This window comes from Aptenodytes forsteri, unplaced genomic scaffold, assembly GCF_000699145.1.
Source record: "Aptenodytes forsteri isolate BGI_AS27 unplaced genomic scaffold, ASM69914v1 Scaffold309, whole genome shotgun sequence".
Taxonomy (NCBI): Eukaryota; Metazoa; Chordata; class Aves; order Sphenisciformes; family Spheniscidae; genus Aptenodytes; species Aptenodytes forsteri.
In genome coordinates this window covers 2,849,293-2,865,196 of record NW_008795857.1, presented here as the reverse complement: position 1 = coordinate 2,865,196, position 15,904 = coordinate 2,849,293, and the positions used below count along the sequence as shown (strand labels likewise).

Below are 15,904 nucleotides of genomic sequence, written 5' to 3'. Positions count from 1 at the left end.
AAAAATTTCTTTACTGAAAGAGTGGTGAAACATTGGAACAGGCTGCCCAGGGAGGGGTGGGTGTCGGTCTCTTCTCCGAAGTAACAAGTGATAGGACGAGAGGAAGGCCTCAAGTGATTCTATGATTCTACGATTCTAAGGTTTCAACATTGTCTCCCATAGCATCCCTGTATCCAAGTTGGGATGTTACAGTTTAGATGGGTAGACTACAATGCAGGTAAAAATTATCTAGATTGTTTAGTTCAACAGGCAGTGCTTAACAGTTCATCATCCACCCAGAGACTGGATGCAAGAGGAGTTCCTCCAGAGTCTACTCTGGGACCTATCCTGTTTAGTATCTTTATCAGCGACCTGGACAAGGAAATAGAATGAGCTCTCATCAAGCTTGCAGATGACAGCAAACTGTGGGGTGCAACTGATACACTCAGGAGGACTGATTGCCAGCCTCTGGGAAGACTAAGGGCATGGGCAAAAAAGAATCTCATGAAATCCAACAAGATCAAAAGCAAAATCCTGTACCTCACACAGACTAATCCACCGCAGTAGTAAATGCTACAGTCTGACTGTGCTAAAAAGGACATGGGAGTCATATTGAACAGAAGATGCCATTAGTTGCCTGTGTGCCCTCTCAGCAATGAAGGCTAGCAGCATATGGAGCTGTAGCAACAGGAACTGAGCCAGCAGAACAAGGGAAAGAGATGATTCTCCTTTACTTGATACTTAAATCACAGCCGGCATACTGCATCCCATTTTGGGCCCAAATACAACATTGATAGATCTGAGCAAGTCCAGCAGAGGACCAGCAAGATGGTCGGGAGGTTGAAGCACATGCACTGTGCAAGAGGCTGAGAAAATTGGCTTGTTTAGCCTAAAAGGCTTGGGGTTGGGGAGGAAGCTAACAGTACTTTTCAATACCTGAGAGCAGGTTATCAAAAAGGCTGAGCCAGGCTCTTTACTGAGGTGCACAACGGGAAAAACAAAAGACAACAGTCAAAAATTGAAACAGGATGTTCCGGATGGACTAGAGGCAAAACAAGAACCGCATGAAAAGGAAACAAAAACATGTACACTGTGAGGATAACTAAACATTGGAACAGGTTACCGAGAGAAGTTGTGGAATTTCCTTCCTTGGAGGTTTTCAAGACCTGAGTGCATAAAGCCTTGAGTCTTTCTTCATAGCTGACCCTCCTTTGAGGAACAGGCTGGGCTAGATGTCTTCCTCAAGTCCCTTCCAACCTGAATGGTTCTAAGATTCTAAGACAATGGGATGACTTCTGCAGAAAGCATGCATACAAGATACACTCCTGAAACATTAAGGTCGCTATGCATTTTTAGTGCATATTTGAGTACCAAAATTCTTTTTTCATACTCAGAATTTAGTTGCCATGGTAACATGTTCTGACTTGGAGACTCTCTCCAGTGGTATTCCGATTTCTATAGACTAAAAGCAGCTACTACCATTTTTTCAAAGGCTCATATATTTACTCTGTCTGATACAAATCTATTCAATGGCACATTCATGTCTCTGAACTTAAAAGATACGTACTTTAATTCCTAATTATTAATTTAGAATCCAAACCCACGGGTCTAATGACTCAGTTTCTGCGGGTAGAGCAATTCATGTCATTCTGCAGTCACGGTGTACAGCCAGCCTAAAGAAAATGCTCCTGGAAATTTTTTTCTATTAGGTGGGAGGGTGAGATCAAGGGAGTTTTCAAGCAAGCAAACAGCAGGAAAACAGGCAGTGAATACAGTTCAACCAGTTGTGAAGGGCATTCTGTTCAAAAAAATCTCTTGCTTTCATTAAGATGAAATATTAAGACTTTTTGCTCTAATCTACGTTTATATGTAATTTGATTTCTGTACCAGTCACAGATTTCCTGGTGCTAAATAAAGAGACCATTGTCACCATCTTTAGCATTGCACAGTACAGGACACGTTCTAGACCCTTGCCAAAGCTGTAGCTGCCACATAGTGAAACCTTGCTTCCCCACTCGAAGGGGCATCTTTCCCTTGGCTGCCCATGATCTGCAACAGACATGGCTGCAACTCAAAACACTTGTTCTGCTAGGCAGAACACGAAAAGGAAAAGATGACATAGTGCTAGCATTTCTGTCTCTAGGCAATGCAGGTAGTCTCCTCTGTCAGAAGATACCCTAGATGATGATGTTTATTACTGTTTTTTAAGGCAAGCTATTCATCTTGTTTGTACTACACATGCAGGAAAGCTGTCAAAGAAAGGTGAGATTCTGACCTGTATCTGTACAATGCAATACCACATAAATCACTAAATGCCTATTAGTTTCAAATTATGTAATGTTTGGGGTTTTTTTATCTTGCTCTACACACTTGCCGATTATACAGTTATCATTTCTTGGCAACCAAAAGTCTAGTTCACCTAACACACTATTTAATAATGAGACTTATTAAAAATCTTCTGCTCAAGAATAAACACTAGCATAGTATTTAATACAGGAAAGTAAATTTTTTGCACTGACTTGAAAAGATGGTATGATTCACCGCTTGAAAGATAGCTGAAAACAGTAAGATAGGAAGACAGAGACTATGAACTTAGAAACTATGCATTTTACTTAATACATTCTTCTCTTACTCCTTCATGTGGCCAAAGCTTCTGCTGCTACTTAAATTTAAGTTTGAAGTGGCATGAAAATGATGTAATTACATTTTTAATTACCTCTTTTAAGAAATCTGAGTACTGTGTCTTCCTGGTTTTCTACTTGAGATGCAATACTTAATTGAACATTAAAAACACCAAACTCAAAAGCATAAAACCTTGAGAGTGGAAAGCTGCCAACTATACTTATTCAACTTGTTTCACACAGTGAGAACAATGCCAGACTTGCATTATGCATAACAGGTATAGCTAGCATACAGACAAAACAGTACTTTTGTTAGGTTAGAGATTTGCCTGGATGTCTGATTTTAAACTTTATCTTCAAAGTTTTATAACCATCATAACAATGCCACAAGCCAAAACCAAAACACACAAAACAGAAATCGGCAGTTATAAAAGAGCTTTCAAGTCTCACTTGCTCATCAGTCAGTTTGAAGAGGCAACTCTATCAGGCGGATGGCACCGAGCCAGTTCCCAGCAATACGTACCTATGTGCATGGTCTCTGTTGCGAGCCAGTACCTCATCTGGGGTTTCAACCTTTGCTCACTGGTACTCTAACTTCAGAAACCTTTCTCTTTTTTTTCATTGTCACAGAGAATACAAATTAAGTCCCTGACAACATTTTCTAAATTTACAAAGAACGGGAAGCCATTAAGACAAGGTTTTGTATGTCTGATTTTATGAAACAAAAAAACATTTACAGTCAGAGAATCTGAAGTTGTCAAGAATATTTTTGTCTTCACCTGTGAACAATCCCGCTCTCTAATCTATTTCCAAAGTTTCTACATTAGCCAAAAGTTTGTTCTTCATATATGTACAGACATTCACCATAGAAATAGCCCAATGAACTTCAATCCAGATCTAAACACATTCATTAATCCAACACTGTAAAGCAATATTCAGGTTACTGCACCCTTATTATACACTCCATGTTCAAGTAAGAGCTGGTACTAATTGTATAGTGAAAAGGAAACCTGGCTGACTCGAGATGATGGCTTTCTTCAATAATGTTTCTGTTTTCACAATGAGGTGGATATGAGGAACGGCACCTGCTTTGACCACAAGTGAGGCTGCAATTAAATTTCTATTTTAATGTAAGTATATACCTTTAATCTTACAATTTGACTATTACTATTATTATGCCTCTGAAATGTAGTATTTTCTGGAATTGCACTGCTGTATCTCAACATATAATTCACACATTTAATTTTTAAGATGCCCATTATACTGAAGTAAGAAGCCAAATGACAACTACTAAACTAGTCCCCTAATTACCGCCGCTTCCAAATGTCATATTCTAAAGAAAATAACTGCTCAGCAGAAGTTTCACTGTTGCCCTTAATTTAGAGAAAAATAAACCCTCTTACCGTATTGATCCAATCATGTAGGGCTGTGCTAGCTGTACTACAATAGCTCCGCTCCCAAGCTGATGGCACGTGTACCCAGAATCCCAATCATAGTTTTTTGTGTCTCCATTCAACAAGGCATTGCGACTGCGACTTACACCCTCAATCACACTGGCACAGTCTGCAATTGTTGCAACATTTTCAGTGGGAACTGTGAATTAAAACACAAAGACAACAGACGTAAAGTCAGAAAACAGTTCAGATACCAGTGGTCTTTATTTCTGGCAAAGAATTGGGAAAAAGAAAAAAAAAAAGCATGAAAGTATGATCAACACATGGAAATTTAACTCTTATTTAACATGAACTATGAAGCAGAATCAAGTGGTACAGATAATTTTTATAGCATTGGTCCTGGAATAGCTTGGTAAATTAACAGATGGATTTCTGTCTTGGTGATATGAAAGCACTCTTTTAATACAATTGGGAAAAAATTCTTGTCCAGTAAAACTTTTGAAATTTTCAAACAATTTCTTTCTGTTTTCATGATGAAACCTCCCTCCTCCCCAAAAAAAAGAAAAAAAGAAAGAAGAAAAAAAGGAGAGAGCGCGCGAGAAAGAGAGAGAAATAAGCGGGAGATAGTTTAAAGCACTGATGTTGACTGTGGGAAGTCAGGACTCAAATTCTCTGAAATCAGGGCTTGAAGTCTCACAGCTCAGCAGACTATTCTCAACACATATCTGTTGGTACTTCTGACAGTATCTCTGACTGTGATTAGAAATTGCCCCCCAGAATTTAGAAAATGGAAATGCTTTTTAATACTTACAAAATCCTTCAATACAAGCATTGGACTACGAGAGGGAAGGAGAGATCAACAGGTTTGCCACAAAAATGGAACAGCAAGTGCAGAAGTATTTCGCATTCAGTCAAGAGTCAGGAAAACGGTATGACTGAATGCCACAAAAAAGAAATTATAATATCCAAACAGCAAAAGAAAAGAAACTACTTAGAACCCATCCTCTTGAAAAAAGAAAGGCCAAAACACAGGATAATGATTTTCCTCCAGGAGACAGTGATGGAATTATACAGTACTTCCCCCCTGCCCCCCCCATGTTAATTTCATCGAAGATCTATGCTGGATAATGCTTTTTTCTATCCTATATGCAGCCATAAAAAATGCCGGCATGCAGTAGCCTGCTACGCCAAAGAAAGTCAAAGGTATTACTGCAGAATATCAGACTTGCCTTCCTTCATTCACCTTATATGCAGTTATTTGAATATTACAGGGAAAATGAGCAAGTTAGGGAACTCAAAGAATTTTCCAATTAGTAAAAGCATTCCTGGAAAAACCATGACAAGAAGAAGGGAGTTTCAGTTAAAAAAATGTAAGATTACAATTCTAATTGCACAGGCCAGTGCTAACTGCTACCTTGTGCTGCAACATCTACAATGAACTCTTTCTTTCACCTCTACAACCCCTCTTGCAGTCAGTGTACATATCCGACACTGTGGTCCGTGTGTCAGCATCATCCAACTTCAGTTCTTCCTTCTCCCTGGTCCATCCAAAATTGAATGCTCTAGCGTGGAAACTGCTGTTATAAACTGAATTAGATAATGTAACCCTTTACTAGTCATTTTTAGAAGCAGGGGAATATTACGTATTCGGCAATAAAAGAAGTGTAATATTGGGAGTTATTCTTCTTTAGCAAAGGATGTAACTTTAGTGTTGGTTTATAGAAAACTTTCCGAGGAGAGGAATACTCTTCTTGTACGTACTTAGTCCTGCTCAATCTGATTTAAATCCAATGCCAAGTAATTTCCCCCTTCCTTTCAAATCAAACAGAATTCATAGTGTAGTTAGGGCTTGATGTAATTTCAGCAATTTCATCAAAGATCAAGACAACAGCAGCTCCTCTGGGAGCACGCTGTAGAAGGTGGTGTGTTTGCTTGTGCATACAGTACTTTTCCAGCACTCTTTTACAAGTGCTTCAAGACTTAGTGTGGTACTTTGTTTCTGTTTGTAATTCAGAGAGAATCCCAAGTTTTTTGAACGTCACCTTCCAGCAAGATGACAGATGAACATAAAAAAAAAAAGGGCTATTTAAGATGCCCTAGTCAGGTCCAGCATTTTCCTAAAAAGCTCAGCTTTTAGCTAACCTCCTCAACTTCTCAAACATCTATGTCACTCTCTATTCTCTCTATCAAAAAATTACTATGAACAAGGGTGAAAAATTATGCTATCTGAACATGTGAAAATCCAGGTTGCCTGTTGAGCCTTTGGGGTTTTTTGGGGGAAAATGTTAAAAGCACTGATTGTCTTATCTAAATGATAACAAAAATTCTCTCAGCACAGGCTGTATTAAAAAAAAGCTAAGATTTGGTGTGTCAACTCTGATGAAGGACAACCAATCTGTGTAGTAATGCAATTTAAAAGAGAGAGGAAGAAATAAGTTACCAAAAACTATCTGAATGACAATGATCAATTTAACAAAATTTCCAAATTCACAATATGTCAAGCCAAACATTTCTGAAAATCAGGAAAAGAATGACAAACAAGCCAAACCAAGAATGGCACAAAAAAACTAGAAATACAGAAGACATATTACCAACACTATTTGAATTTTCACGAGAAAACAAATGATGTATAGTACAGATGCAGATGTACCACTTTAAGCCCACTGCACACTGATAACTTAATTACATACTTTCAATAGTTGTCTGTAAAATATGTATTTAAAATACTACAACATCTGAAAATGGCTGAAATATAGCTATATGAAATTTCAGAGCTAATTGTAAGAGTCTCCAGCACCCAAAAAAGTGATAATTTTCCACGAAGAGCTAGGATTCTGTGTTTTAAGTGTGCGAGTGGTGTCAGGAGCATGATCTTAAGAAAACCACCAACCAACCAAAACACCATAAAACACAGAGGGGAAAAAAGTGCAAGCTTGTTGCCAAGTAATAATTCAAGGCAGTGGAAAGGCAATGGTTTCTGAAAAATCTACTGCACTATCAGATATACTATCATCTCTGTTTGCTCATAAAAAATTACTAAACCCACCATATTATCATTCTAGAAACCTCTTGATTCCCTATTACTGAAAAGAGACATTCAGAAATTCCCAGATTCTTACGGGGAGCAGGTGGTAGACATTAGAAGTACTTCACTGGGAACAATCTGAATAAAGCAAAGACTAACAATGCAAACTAAGAGTACTGGCATCGAAATAAAGTTTGCCTTGGCTTCCTTTTCTTCCCCTCTTCCCTGGCAGTAAGGGAACTTCTTTGAGTATCCATTTTACATAGGCATTAAAGCATCTTCTATATATTGCTGCTTTTTGTAGGAAGAGGAAGCTACTGAAATCTAGGTTAAAAAAACCAAGTAAAAGAGGAAGTGTCAAAATCAGTGTTCATGTTGAGGCCCTGTGGCATATTCTGGACACCCTCTGAGCTATGTAAGGCATTAATTGAACACAGTACAGCTCAGTTCATCCAGTATTTTACCTGTACGCCCTCTGAGCATCATCCTGCTCCTTCACACATTTAGATTTCTGCACTAATCCGTGACCTCCTAAGAAGATGTTACCCTGATTAGTCAAACTCCTTAACAACCGCACAGAAACCGCCTTAGTGTGTTTTTAATATAACTCGGTGGTCTTCCCTACAACGGTTGATTAGAAAGTGATTCTAACTAATTGCAGTGTGCAGAAGGTGCCATACTGTTCCTTCTCTCTAGGGGGGTCTGCCACTCCCTATTTTGAATGTTCATTATCATCTTTCATATCCGCTTGATAAATTTATTAAAAATACCATCTGGTGGGGACTCTGCTCTGTGCTGTATTTTCAAGTCTTCTGGTTCTCTTCCTTTTTCCCATTAGAATTTCTGCTTCAATTTAGGCCACTTGTTTACAAAAACATACTGCCAAAACCAACAGTCTTGTTTCTATTTTTGTTTCTTTTTTTTTTTAATCCACCAACTATCCAGCTTTTACAGTAACGAATGTTGTAAGAGAAAACAAAAGAGGGGATTACAAATATGGAAATTCTTTGTTTCCACTGTTCATACAGCAGTTTTGCTCTGACAAATCTGATCTGCTTTTATGAAACAGAAAAGATGTGCATTAGCAAAGCATACACATTCTGTAAGCAAACAAAAGGAGAAGATGATTGAGGTTACAGGACAGCAGTATCAAAACATTTATTAAAACTTACTGTCTTGTCTCCTGGTCTTATGCTGCAGTATGGAGCGATGAACAGCTTGGCAGTGTATTTAATACTAGTAATAGTATTTTTATAAAGGTTTGTCATTTTCAAGGCATGGCCTAAGGACCACCTATACTGGCTATATTTAAAGATAAGACAGATATGTTATTCAACTTTGCTTAGAGATGCCCCAGGAGAAACATGTACCAGGAGTGTGTGTAGCCTCAGTCATATTTATTTATCTATCACTCCTTCAGCTTTTTTTTTTTCCTTTACTTGATTTTCCATAGGATTTTTTTCCCCCTGAAGTACTCATTTTATTGTATTAACACAGCTGATGTTAACTGGCTTCCACATCTGAGTGTAAAGTACTTCCTTTCATCTCCCAGTCTGGACAGGTCAGATTTTGCTTTCTGCCCATCCACTGTGACTTCACTGCAATCAATCTGCTAACATGGGGGGAAAAAAATGACAGAAAATCCTCAAACAACTCTTTGCAACACAGGAAGGAACAAAACGCAGTGGGTTCCTGCAACGGCTCACAAAACCAGCCATTAATGAACCTTAATTCAATTACTAAAATAAACATACAGAGAGACAGCAGATCTACTAAGTAGTCTTATTTTATAGGAAGGCAGTAATTTAAAGCAATGTGGACTGTTGAATATATTTATACTGCACTCCAGGCAACAGTCAGCCAAATGTTCTCAGGTAAAGTGTCATCACTGCAACACAACTGTTCATTTTACTGAATTCTCTTAGGACACAAAACCATCACTTTGTGAAGAAACTATAAACCAGGAATTATACTGGAAGAAATAAATTTTTGTTTTAGTTAATACGAAGAAGTGATTTTTCTCTCATGCTGACAGCTGTTAAATGCTCAGCTTTCAATCTCTCCATTTTTAATAGTAAAATTGCCTTCCTTCTCTACCTGAACATCTACTGAGCTGACAAAAGTTTCATCACTAGAAAGTGACAGTTAGAAAAAAGAAAGCTGAGAGCAAAGAAAACAAAATAGAATTAGGGATGTCACTATTATTCCGGGGTTTGATTATATTGTATTAAATAATTAAAAGGATGTTGGGCATTTTGCTTTCATTATTTTCCACATGCCAAAAGATTTGTTAAGTCTAATCTTTATTCAGTATATGATTAGCACTTATTTATTTGCTATGTAGTAGAAAATGTTAATATGATTAGCACTTATTTATTTGCTATGTACTTGAAAATGTTGTCTACAGACTTTTCAGTTAATTAAAAGTACAGTCACAAAGTCCTGTCTCCCCTTCCACATAATCTTATTTGCTTGACCTGAAACTTGCTGATGACATTGCTACATTTCATTTGACTCTTCAATCAAGAAATCAATCAGGAACTCAAGAAATATCAACTTCAAACAAATATCATCAGCATTTCTGCCTGTTTCAGTGAAAAGCTTTCTGCAAGCCATATTTAGCTGGAGAAGAAAACCCCACTAATATTTGTCAATGTCCAACTGCCAGTTTGGATTAGAATAACTTCAGAGAAGGATGATTTTTCAGTTGATATCTGCTAGAGCTCATGATTTCTGATCCAATAAATTATAACAAAAGCATTCAAGTCATTAGAACTCGCCATACTTTTAATTGCCAACCAATTGGCTGGCTACAGGGCTCTTTCAGTAAACATTCTGCCTGAAGAAGGCTTTCAGAAATAGCAATTGTTTCAGAAGAGCCCTAAGATGTATGCATCTTTCGTTGCTGCACTGGAAATAGGAAGAAAAGAAAAAGAAAAAAAAAAGTAACTGGAACCACATGAACAGGTCTCTGTTGAAGAATGGGTAGCAGTAATTAAACCAACCATGTGGCTGTCCTTTCCTGTAGAAAGAGGAAAAAAAAAAATCCCTGCTGTGTTTAGACTATCTTCAAATTTTCATAGTTTCCTAAGGCTATGCTTACAGCAGGGCTGACTTACATTGCTGGGTAAACCTGCATGGTTTTGAAAGAAGGCTAACCTTTAAAAAAAGAGAAGAAACAAAATACGATAGCTTTGTGTGGAGTCAACATTAAACCAGACACAAAAATAGCATCTCACTGCTTGGAGAGAGAGAGAGCTATCTCTTACAAACCTGAACCACACACTAGGAAACTGATATGAATGGTTTATCTCTGTTATACATTTTTTTTTTTCTCCAATAACTGCCAGTGAGTAAAAGACAAATGAATGATTATTTATTCATTTTTTCCCTTTTAAAACAAGTTCTCCTAAAGCATTGAACAGCACGCAAACGAAGCTTCACAATGATTCGTAAGTACTGAACAGCATTCCCCAGAGGGTAACCAAGGACATTCCAGTGTTTTATATCCATCCCCTGCTCTTCAGTCATTATTCACTGTTCTCCCTTTCTTGTGTAACGTACAAGTTACAAGATAGTCTGATAGACTGAGACAGACTACAGATAAACACAACTTCATATAAAAGCCTTCTACATTGCACTCCCTATGACCTTAACCAGGCTCAAAGTAGGACGGTAGGCTGGTCAAACCCACATGTCTGATAGTCCTTGACTGCCCCTCAGCACTGAGTACTGATTAAAGGAGTAAGCGAGGTTATCAATTTTTTCCCTTTGAGGCAGAAAAGAAGAATTGCTTCCTATATTTAGGTGGGAAGAAAAACCCCAAACCAAAAGAGGCATTGCATAGAAGCAGCCCCTTATCCACTGTTGCAGCTTCTTGCCACTGGGCAGATTAGAAGCTTTTACGAAACATCACATCACACCAGGTACCCCTTCTGCCTCCAAAGGAGTTCTCTTGCTTGTGAAAATTTCCATTTGTTTCGGATTCTAGACTAAATATTAATGACTAAAGAGCATTCAAAATTTCAGAAGTGGAAGTTCATTAAAAGCAAACACTATGCTTTTGAGATTTAAAAATATTTACATCTCTGTTAATGAAACAGTTATGTCAATCTTGTGATTCTAATATGTAGAACTGTTAACTTACTGACACATTTAGAGACAATACTATGCCAAAAGGAAAATTATATCTCAACCCTAACATCTGCGTTAGGGAAAAATTTCATATGATTGAATTAATTTCTGTCACTTACCTCATTTCACGAGACAACAAAGTGTAAACCAACACTACAACACCAGACAGCGCTAGAAAGAGCAATTCTTGCTACTTTTACTTCAAAACTGCTACTCAACTACCAATGGGTCATGTCAGTACCGCATCCAGTATTGTATCAAGTAACTGTATAAATCATCTTCCATATTAACTTTTACATGTAATATGTCAAGTTAATAATTTGTCATGAAAACCTTGTATGCAAAAACACAGCAACATAAAATTGCTGTTATCATGAAACAGCGCTTCATTTTTATTGTTTACCAGCCTTCTAATCTTCACTTTACAGTGACAGCCATTCCATAGATACTACACATCAGTAATTATATATCTGATAAATTACCCTCTTTGTATATTCAGCTTTCTGATCAAGCCTAATAGGTTTCACGAAAATGTAATAAATAATTACTCTTAAATCTCCACATAAGATCTCTAAACAAATACCTCAGTGGCCTTATTTCTTTGGAATGAGGTTTCAAATGACAAACTCTTTGCGTATTATCTTTAGAGTTGTTTTGGTAGAAGTAAGGGTCACAAAGTCTTTCTGAAAGAACCATATAGCCTTCAAGGGCTGACCAACATTTTGTTTTCTTAATAAAACGGGTTATAGAAACAGCAGCTGGTTTTGCTCTAACCTAATTTAACACCATATTTAATACCATACTGCATAAATAATGAACCCAATAGTATTACCCAATACTGCTTTTCAAGCGTTGAGGATGAAAGCTTCTGTGCTCAGTCAATCTTAAAAGCAACCTACTCTGATTACTGCACTTTCATGTATTTTGTGGAGCTTCCCTAACTGCTTTCAGTTCACTTTACCCTATCTGGTCTCTGCAGAAATAGAAACAAACATTACAAATCCTCATCAGAGCAATAAAATAAATCTGTGCCAACTACCCCATTGATAGTCACACAGATCTTTTTACAGAAGTGGAACTGGGACAGTCTGCTTGATCAAGGGAGCCAGATTGTACCTTACAGTAACCATCACAGGTATGTAAAACAAAGCACTAAATGGATATAAGGTCACTTTGCTGGATCAAAGCTGTTGAGAGTATTTTTGAATAGGTAATGTTGATGGCCATAAATTCTGGTGGAACAGCTTTTGTGCCCCAGCACCATTTCACAACGGGACTGCCCTCAACTAGTCCCAAAATCTTTCCATTTGTCCCTCTCTCACCACAAATTCTGCAAGGTCATGTTGCTGCCTCATTTACGATGTGGAAGTTGGTCCACATCCCTCTTTCAATTAACTACTCACTGAATTCTTACTCTTTTAATTTTCTATTAACTGTATTGACTACCATCCCTTCAATATAAAAAGCTCTACAGGCCTCTCTTTGCTTATTGTAGATCACTTCAAATGACTTACACGTACAACAGCTTGATTTACCCACACTAAATGACAGCATAGTTCCACTGATCACCATGAACGACAATGGAAACTTACTCTTATGTAGTCTAAACCCTATTTACCTGTAAGATTCTGTAACTACAAAAAAAAATTTCATAAACAGATAAATTTTAATAAAGCCATATAAAGTCTCTGTCCCCTACATTATCTTTGAAACTCACGAAATGCTGAAACAGATCAAATAGTTCATCTCACCAAAATGCTCACTAAACCACAAAATGTCACAGAGTATTTGAAAGACAAGTCAATTATGGTACAAGTACACTTCCATGAACATACATGGATTCACTACCTGTTACCCTACTGTTACGACCAAACAATCTTTGAGTTATCACACAGAAAAAAAAGAAAGCAAATATGTTATTTGAGTCCTAAATTAAGTATTTGATAAATAAGACTAATAATCTTAAATCAAATATATATAGATATATGCATCACTTATTTGAACACAGTAACTCTGATTTTGTATGAAGTTTTTAAAAGTTCATAGCTGGCAGTGCTAAATATGAAATTTAGCTCAAAGGTTTTATCAAACTTGAAATATTTTGTTTCTCCCCTAACTAGCTTACTGAAGGTAGATGTTTTCTTTAAACACAGTTCTTCCTTACTGCTTGTTCTATTTTCTTGTCAATAGCAATTGCAATACTACTTGCAAACTCCCTAAAACAAAGGGAAAACTTTCTATTTGCATTATGGGACAGCTTGTCCACTTTGGGGCTATATAACATAAAAATTAGTAAAGTGTGATTTATCAGGCTACTTATTCTATGCTTCTAAAAAACATCATGAAATTTACGCAGCAAACCTCATAAGACCAGGTGTAATCATGCGATGCCTTTGTATAACACATGGGGAATGGGCTGAAGGAGTTGGGTCCCAGTTTTTCACAGCTAAATATGATAGTTTTCTCAGAAAAAAAAAAAAAAGTATGTCTGACTAAAATCTTTGCTCTCATTCTTTTTTGTAAGCTGTTTTCCCTTCCATCTACTGTAGGTGCATACTTAGGATTTAAATATATGTTTGAAGTCAGCATGAACTCTGAGAATTTTGTTGAAATTCTCAATTTCATGCCAGAAGTAACGAACTGTGGGAAATCCCACCTAGACAAGTACTAAAAGGTGCACAAAACTCTTCCCAATGAATTTCAGGATCTTACTTGCCTGAGTTTATATGGAAGAAAGCACAGAAATCACCCTGCTTGGACTATTAAAAAAAAATCGATATTAAATCTTACTTTGATATAGTTTATCATTCAGTATTGTTGGTCTGTTGGGGATTTCTACCTTAAGTAATGCAGTACTATGTAGAGGTACTTAAATCAGTATTATATAAGCTGTCCAGAGTTCCAGAGGTAACAGAGCTCCATCAACGTGGCATTCTGAGAAAAAGGGTAGCCAATATAACGTTCTGCCATGGCTAAGTGTGTCTATGACTCTTTAGGGGAAAATCAACACATGAGAGTTTACTTTCAGCTGTTGAAACTAGGCTGTATAAGAGGCCCTAAATGCCCAAATCCATCTTCACTGCACTAAATAGCTTTGGTTACTCCACCCTCGTCACAGAATTCAGGCTAACCTAGTATGGTTGCTCTGGCCTCCTGCTATGACATGCAAAGAAAAATCAGATTAGCAGCACAGAGTGACTCAATTACCAGTGGCTTTGTCAGCAGCAGCTGATTTAACTTGAACTTTAGCATTCCTGCAGCATCACTAATTAATCCACAGAACTGGAATTTCAAAGAAGTCGCATGGACTAGCCAACTAATTCTATGCTTACAGCATCATTTAACTCAAGTTAGAGCTTTCTGTGTGGAAACAGTAGAGTAAGAGCGCAGTGACGGCCAGTCTTAAAAGGCAGGCGTTTGCAACAGTTCATGTAGAAGGAAAACAGTTTTCTCTCTTACCTATCAGACCTTTCTCAAGAGTAAAGGTTTTGTTCGTGAACATGCATTCAAATGCCACAATATGGAAAACTTTGTTCACTGTGTTGTGGGTCCCAACAATCCGAATATACCTATAGGGAAAAAAAAAAAGGTAAGTAGCACAAGTTAAGCATGACAAACTTCTATGCACTAAAATATAAATGATTCAGTTGGACTATATTGTGCAGACCCGTAAGAACTGAGTAACTGTTAAAAAAAAATTAAAATAATAAAAGGAGTAAAAAGAGTATAAATTTCACAGCAAACTTGCATCTACTCAGGATGCTGGCTCCAGTACAATTTAAGGAAAAAAAAAATAATTAAAGAGCCGTGAAATCTATCAAAGATCTTTCTGGACTAATTTGCCGAGAAAAGCAAAATGAGGGACCTTGTGGTTCAGAAATGGTCTTTTAGTGCAAATGTGTGCTCATGGAGGCTTGAAATAATAGTAATAATAATAATAATAATAATAATAATATCATCTCTTTACAAACTGCTTTTCACCACAATGAAAGATTTCATACAGCCAGGACAAACCCAACAAATCAGTGAGGCTTCTCTGGAGAAGCCAAAAATTAATTCAGTTTTAATGTGACTGTTTCTAATTCTAACACTGGATGTACAGGATATCAATGTCTTTGTTGGGGTATCTTTTATTAATAACAAAAAAAAATCTGAACAGTCAAGTGTTATGAAACAAAGCTAGCTCCAGGTTTCATTCCTGGTTGTATAACTTATCCTTCTAGACTATAATTGAAAATCAAATAGAGCTGCTCTTGAACACTGTGACCTATTCACCTTCTGTATTACCCTGGAGGCTTCACCTTCTACAAACAGCCATTAACCTTGATTCAGTCTGATTCCCACGTTTTCTGAAGAGATCCAACAGTTCTTACTATAAATTTTGAAAAATCCTAAATGGAATATTGTACACCATCTCAAAAGATGTTGAACAAGCAACACAGAAAACTACCTAAACCAAATACCATTACCCCACAAAATGGGTTACCCACACTGCAGAAAGCTTTGCATTAAATGAACTCATTTCAATTAAGAAGTATCAGACTGTATGAATCTTAGGCAATATCCTCGGTCTGTGGTATAAAACAACCTTTCACTTACGTAGTATAATTATAGTTCCAACATAATAGCTGCTCACCAACAGCATCATTTTGGCTTGTGTTCTTCATCATACCAAGTTGAAAAGATACACAGGTTTCAGTCCCGAGATATTTTTTTAAACAATAAAAAAACCTCATAGCTATTTACCATAC

At 37.1% G+C, this 15,904-nt stretch overlaps 1 protein-coding gene across 1 annotated transcript in view; it reads right to left on the bottom strand.

Annotated features, from left to right (window-relative positions):
• The window catches only part of BTBD9 (BTB domain containing 9), a 140,855-nt gene that overhangs the window by 36,396 nt on the left and 88,555 nt on the right, over positions 1-15,904 (bottom strand). The window contains exons 7-8 of the mRNA XM_009283745.1: positions 14,613-14,722; positions 4,004-4,193 (exon numbers count right to left, since the gene is read on the bottom strand). Of these exons, the coding sequence (XP_009282020.1) occupies positions 4,004-4,193; positions 14,613-14,722 (300 nt within the window). The remainder of the gene's footprint in view (positions 1-4,003; positions 4,194-14,612; positions 14,723-15,904) is intronic.